General features: G+C 63.0%; 1 protein-coding gene across 1 annotated transcript in view; it reads left to right on the forward strand.

Moving 5' to 3' along the window:
• The window catches only part of Sh2d3c (SH2 domain containing 3C), a 29,930-nt gene that overhangs the window by 14,760 nt on the left and 8,309 nt on the right, over positions 1-6,861 (forward strand). The window contains exons 4-6 of the mRNA XM_005382410.2: positions 3,185-3,313; positions 3,942-4,399; positions 5,976-6,100. Coding sequence (XP_005382467.1) covers positions 3,185-3,313; positions 3,942-4,399; positions 5,976-6,100 — 712 coding nt within the window. The remainder of the gene's footprint in view (positions 1-3,184; positions 3,314-3,941; positions 4,400-5,975; positions 6,101-6,861) is intronic.

Genomic DNA, 6,861 nt, shown 5'->3' on the forward strand with positions numbered 1-6,861 from the left:
GCTGCCTTCCCCCGCGGGAGGAGCGCGGCCGCTCGGGCGCCGGGAGGGTCGTGCGTCCTCCAGCCGGCACCGGGGCTCCCGCGGCTGCCCCTCGCCACCTGGCTCCCCATTGTACCGGGGGCGCTGCGCTGGGGTCTGAAGTAGGGGGCGGGACCCCGGGGGCTGCAGCGGGTGCCTAGGCTGAGGCCAGCGCTGCCGCCACCCTCCTGCCCGCGAGGTGGCTCGGGCGTGCTCGGGGCTGGTGTCCCCAGCCCAGCTGGCGGGCAGCGCAGGAGCGCCGGCGGGGGCGAGAGGGTTAAACGGAAGGGGGTGGAGGGGAGGACCTGGACCCCGCCTCTCTGCAGAGCATCCTCAGGGACGCCTCAGCCGGGTCGGGAAACCTGCGGGAGCCCGAGGGGACGGCCGGGCGCGGGCTGGTGGGAAGGGGCTAAGACCCTGATCGGGGTCTCCACGCTCTGCCTCTCGCGCCCCCCAGGAGACGGCCGGCGCGTCACCCCCGCGCTGCCCCGGGCTCACACACGCTCCGAGCCCGCCTGAATGACGGCCGCGCCGCCGGGAGCGCAGCATCCGCGCCGGCCAATCAGGCGCACGCAGGCCGGGAGCGGTGAGATCATCTCTAGCCAATGGCAGCGCGCCGAGCGCAGGGATGCTGCATTCGCACCCCCCAACTCTTAGGAGCCGGGGACCCCCAGTTTGGGGACGAGGTGGAGGCCACAAGCCCCCTAGGGGTGCCACCCTCCGGCGTGTGGAGGACCAAATGGATCCCTCCCAAACTCTGCGACCACTAGCGAGGGCTGGAAAGAGGAGCCCCGTGTGCCCGCTCCCCTTGGACCAGCTACTCAGGCCCAGAGACGGGGAGTGACTGGTTGAAGGTCACACAGTGGCAGAGTCTGGGGGCCAGCTTCGAAAGCACGCGGCGTCCTCTCCCTCTGTCCTCGTCTGTCCCACCAGCCCCAGCTGTGGAACTGGGGGAGTCCAGGTGGACACTGTCAGGAGGGCCCTGAAAAGCTGGGTGTTGGCTCCCCTTCACCCTGCATCTCCTGCCTTTCCTTCTGCAGGCCTAGCATCCGGTGTGGTACAATAAGGGAGGCCTAGGCCTGCGTGAGTGCTTGAGCTTGAGAGGGGAGGGGCCAGGGACCCCCAAGAACAGGGACCCTTGGAGAGGTTCGAGGAGGCATCTCAGTTCAGCCCAAGGCCTCTCTGCCCCTCCCTGGGGACCAGCTCCTGCTGGGCACCTGTGCAAGCCACCCACGCCACCGTCTGTCCCCAGAGCCCTGCAGGCTCCTCATGTTTTCACCGGGGCACCGCCAAACTGCTCCCATCAGCCTGGCCACTGCAACAGTGTCCCCTCGTCCCCCCAGGAGCTAAACCTGGAGCGTGGCCACTTCCCACACCTCATTAACAGCCATCGAAATGCCCCTTCCTCTCCCTCTGCCCGCTCTGCCACTGCCCATGGTGCCAGGCACGCTCCACAGCCTTCGAACCTGCCCCAGACCTGGGCCATTCTGCTGTGCCTCTACTTTGGCTTCCAGGTGACTCAGCCTCCCAGAGCAGCCTTGAAGCCCGGCCGCTCCTGCCTTTGCCACCCACAGCCTCAGCCCTTGGCTCTGCCCAAGAGGCTCCCATTTTACCACTACGGTCCCTGCCACCCGCCCACCCGCACCGCTTTCCAGGGCCCTGGGCCTCGGGCAACACCACCTTCTCTGGGAAGGCACCGACCCCGCTGCCATAGGGTGGGGGGCTCCAAGTGCACCTCGGAGCATTCAGAAGACCCAGCACTGATTGTGGGCACCTGGATGGGCACCCCCGGGGCAGAGGACTGTCCTGGCCACCTTAGGGCCTCAGCAGCCACACAGTACCGAGTGAAAGCGTGGGGTCGGAGGTCCTAGCCACCCCTGAGCTGGGGATGAAGGTGTTGGTCAGGGAGCGCCTGGCGCTGTGGGAGCAGAGGGCCAGGAGGGGATCTGAGGGCCTGGGGAGCTCTGGGGGGCTGAGGAGTTGGGGGGCACAGGACCGTGGTGCTCTGGGGAGCAGGGGCTGGGGGGCGAGGCTCCCCTGTGCTGCTTCTCTGCTGGACCAGCTCTGGGGTCTGCGTGTCCCGGAGCCACCACCTTAGGGGGCTGGGGTCACGGGAAGGCAGGAACGTTCCATGTCCTCGCGGTGACAAGATGCCTGTGGGGACACAGGATGTCTGTGAGGACAGCTGCCGTGCTCTGCAGTGCCATCCTCCCACCCTGGCCAGCCAGTGAGGCAGGCTCTGTCCCTGTACCCATCCTACTGAGGAGGAAGTGGAGGCCCAGCAGTGCTCAAGGCCCAGAGGGCTGCGCTGGGCTGGGCTCCATGGTGGAGTGTCCCTGACAGCAGGGGCTCCCTTCCTCCTGGCCTCAGGGGTCCTGGGGTTGGATGACCTCTGATGCCTGACCTCTGGGAACCTGGAGAGTCCTTGGACAGGTGGAAAGGTAGTACCCTGCGGGTTATCTTGGGCTTGGGCTTCCTTGCTGGGCTGCAGTTTCCCCATCTGGCAAGGGTTACTTTCGAGGCAAGGAGGAGGTGCCTTGAGAACTGCAGTTAAGATGTCCCCAGGGTCCCCTGTCCTTGTGGGTAGCTGCTTCCCCATCCTCCTCTGTGCAATTAATTCACCATCCCAGAATGTGTCCCTGTCCATCCCGCTGTGTGCTGGTCTTTGTCTTGGCCTGCGGTACCTGCCACCTCCCCTCCCACATACGCCTGTGAAAACCCTCTCTCCCCGAGCTCAAGATCAGTTTGGTGTCCCTAGTGTCTGAGGCCAGCTGGCCATCTCCTCCGGGAAGCCCTCCCAGCCCTCTCCCCGCTGCCCGGATGGAGTGGCCCTGCGAAGAGCCACCCGGCTCTCTGCCGCTGTCCAGCGCCGTGGTGCTGACCGCAGGCGGCTCACAGGCCGCGTGTGCCTGGCCTCTTCCGCAAGCGCTTCCTTGTGGACACAGCCTGCTTTATTTATCATGGCGTCCTGCACCTAGTGCAGGACGAGGAATGCGGCGGGCATGGTTTAGCGGCATTAAAAGAGATTGCCTTGCCCCAGCCGGGTCCGGCACCCGTGAGTGACGCCCCAACATCCCAGGAGGGGAGGGGTCCACAGGCGAGCAGAGTTTGGGAGGGAAGGAAGAGCAGCTCCGAGCTAGGGGCCAACTCTTATCTCTCCACCCAGTTCTCCAAGGAGAAGTACATCCTGGACGCCTCGCCGGAGAAACTGCACAAGGAGCTGGAGGAAGAGCTGAAACTCAGCAGCACGGACCTCCGCAGCCACGCCTGGTACCACGGCCGCATCCCCCGCGAGGTGAGCCTGCCCACCGCCCGCGCCGAGGCTCCCCGGGCCCTGGCTCCAGCCAGCAGAGGGGCTCTGATGGTGGCCGGGGAGGCCCAGTCTGAGTGGGCTGGGCTGCCTTTCTCACACTGAGCCTCAGTGTCCAGGCTGGGAAGTGGAGGAGCCTCGGCACCTACCTCAGGGCGGTGGGGAGATGAAGCGAAGGAAGGCGGGAGGGGCTGGAGATTTACCTCAGTGGCACAGAGGTTGCCTGGCAAGTGCAAGGTGGTGAGTTCGATTCCTGGTACCAGAAGAAAAACAAACAAACAAACAAACAAAAAGAAGCCGGGAAAGCGCTTCGCCCCTTGTCTGGCTCGCGTGCGCTGGGTGAACGCGGGCTGTGCTGTTACTACTTCCACCGACACCGGCCTGCCCCCGCTCCGCCCTCTCACACCGCAGCTCTGGGCCAGGACCAAGCCTCTGGCTCGGTATCTGGGTTGTTGTGTCCCTGGTCCCAGGCTTAGATGGCAGATGCCTGTGTCCACTGCTCCCCCATCCTGGGTCTGGTTGGGGTGTGCCCTGCTGCTCCTGAGTTCCCCTGCCCCTGACCCTGGGTCTGGGTCTCTTCCGTCCCCACCATGCCCGTCCGCACCTCCTGCAGGTCTCAGAGACCCTGGTGCAGCGCAACGGCGACTTCCTCATCCGGGACTCGCTCACCAGCCTGGGCGACTACGTGCTCACATGCCGCTGGCGCAACCAGGCCTTGCACTTCAAGATCAACAAGGTGGTGGTGAAGGCGGGCGAGAGCTACACCCACATCCAGTACCTGTTCGAGCAGGAGAGCTTCGACCACGTGCCTGCCCTGGTGCGCTACCACGTGGGCAGCCGCAAGGCCGTGTCGGAGCAGAGCGGCGCCATCATCTATTGTCCGGTCAACCGCACCTTCCCGCTGCGCTACCTCGAGGCCAGCTACGGCCTGGGCCCGGCAGGCGGCAAGGCCTCCAGCCCCGCCAGCCCCTCGGGGGCCAAGGGCAGCCACATGAAGCGACGCAGTGTCACCATGACAGATGGGCTCACCGCCGACAAGGTCACCCGCAGCAGCGACAGCTGCCCCACCAGGTCAGCTGGGACCCCGTATGTGGCCTTGCGGTGCAGTGGGCATGTCTGTGATGAGCGTGCTGGGGGAGGGACCCCAGCCCACGGAGCTGGTCACTCTCCGTGACACTCAGTGTCAGGGGGCAGGAGAGCCTTAGGCTGGCTGTTCGGAGGTTGGGGACAGGCGTGGGACTTGCTGGCTGGGTGTCCTTGGCCGTCCCTCCCCATCCTTCACCTCCACGGGTCCCTCCTCACTCCGACAAGGTCACCCGCAGAAGAAGCCGGGAAAGCGCTTCGCCCCGCAGTGGTGACCCGCAGTGGTCCTGCATTGCAGAGGGGGCCCCGAGTGCTGGCCTCAGCCAAGGGCCTGGTCTCGGTGCCCCTCACCAAGGCGTGCACGTCACCAGACCACCACACACCTCAGTGGACAGCAGCCATTGCTTAGGGACCGGACAGTTCTCAGTGACATTGTAATGACACCTGTTGGCCCTGGACTGGGCAAGACCTGGCATGGTTCCTGAGGCCCACAGTGCCTGCTGAGTGCCATCCAGGCCCACTCTGGTCAGTTCCTACCCCAGTCCTGCGGGCTGTAACCCATTCATGGAGGAAGAAATGGGCTTGAGGGGGAAGCCGATTGCTAGCCAGTGGTAGGGTCAAGATTTGAATCCAGCTGTGCGGACTCCGGTCTAACTTCCCTAATCTCTGAGGCTGTGCACAGAGGTCACTGTCTGTTGCCACCAGCATCTGGATGGGCCTTTGCCACCCCCTCCCTGGGCCTGGTCGGATGCTGTCAGCAAGGAAGTAACGATGGACACCTGCGGGCAGCAGCCACTTGGCCTGTGCTTTGCAGCCAGTGATTGTGTAGTGCCGGGATCCATGGCACACATGTGCCTGAGGCAGGCAGAGGGTAGGAGAGGCCAAGAGGGACCAGGTTGACTGCCCTGGATTTCCCAGTGTCCCCTCCCTTCCTGCTAGCCCTTTCCCCAGACAGTTCTCCAAGGTTCCTCTGGGCAAGGTTCCCCTGGGCAAGGTTCCCAGGGAAGGAAGAGCTGTGCAGGTTGTGGACTGCACAAGCCCTCCTGTTGTACCCATCCCAAGGACAGTGGAGTGGGGCTGACGTCCATCCTGCCCTCTGCTTATTATGTTGGGGGAGGCAGTGTGGCGCTGTCTCTACCCTGAGAATGTGTCCAGTTGTGAACTCGCACAAGGGCGACTTGTTGGGTAGCAGAGTTCTAGTCTGTCTGTCCCTTCCCATCCTTCTGGGGACAGGAGAGACATCGAGGGGACCAGGAAGCCTTGGCTTGGTGGGTGTCCCCAAGCCTGGTGCTCACAGGCTGGTCTCAGGTGTGTCGGGGTGCCGGGTCAGGGCTGAGAGAGCAGGACGATAGGTGACACTGATTCCAGGTGACCCGCTGTGCTGAGGCCCAGCCCTTCCTGGCGGCGTCTGCTCTTGCTCTGTCTGCTGAGAGATGGAACTCAGGAATCTCCAGGCCTTTTCTGCCTGTGAAGTTCATAGGCACAGGTGGGGGGGGGGGTTGTCCCATGGACAGGCTGAAGCCCCAAACCCTGGGCTGCAGCTCACAAAAACATCTGCCCACAGCACGTCCCTGCCGCAGCCCCGGGACTCCATCCGCAACTGCACCCTCAGCATGGACCGGATTCCGGACCTGCACTCGCCCCTGCCCCCCATCTCCGAGAGCCCCAGCTCCCCCGCCTACAGCACAGGTACAGTGGAGGTGGGAGGGGCTCCGTCCTGGGTGGCCTCTGTTACCTGTGCGTCTGGATGGGTGTTTCTGCCTCTTTTCTGAGAGCAGCAGCCTGCAAGAATTTACTCAGAAAAACTGGACATGGTGGGGCTCACCTGTGGTCCCAGCATTTGGGAGGCTGAGGCAGGAGGATTGCTGTTGAGTTGGAGGCAGCCTGGGTGAAGGCCAGCCTGAACTATACATGAGGCTTGAGTCTCCGTGCTGTGACAGGCGCTTACTCCGCAAGGCTCTGCTCCACCGGCTGAGTCCCCCTGGCTTTGGCATGACTTAGTGTATCCATCTCTGGTTTAAACCTGGCTCCAAACAAGCTAGCCATGCTTTTATTTTTTTAATAGTTGTTTTTTTTCTTTTTTTTTTTTTTTTAGAGCAGTTTTAAAGGTTCACAGCAAAGGGACTCGGGATCTAGCTCAAGTACCTGCCTGGCAAATACAAGGTCCTGAGTTGGATTCCCCACCCCCGCAAAAAAAAAAGTTCACAGCACAGTTAAAATTGAAAAGTACAAGGGGCTGGGGATCTAGCTCAGTGGCACAGTGCCTGCCTGACAAGTGCAAGATCCTAAGTTCAATTCCCCGTACCCCCGCAAAAAAAAACATTGCAAAGTACAGAGTACTGTTTTGTTTTTTGTTTTTTTTTTTGGTTTTTCTCCGGTACCGGGAACCGAACCCACGACCTTGCGCTTGCCAGGCAGGCGCTTTGCCGCTGAGCTAAATCCCCAGCCCC

This window comes from Chinchilla lanigera, unplaced genomic scaffold (genome assembly GCF_000276665.1).
Source record: "Chinchilla lanigera isolate Chin_1 unplaced genomic scaffold, ChiLan1.0 scaffold00018, whole genome shotgun sequence".
Lineage (NCBI taxonomy): Eukaryota > Metazoa > Chordata > Mammalia > Rodentia > Chinchillidae > Chinchilla > Chinchilla lanigera.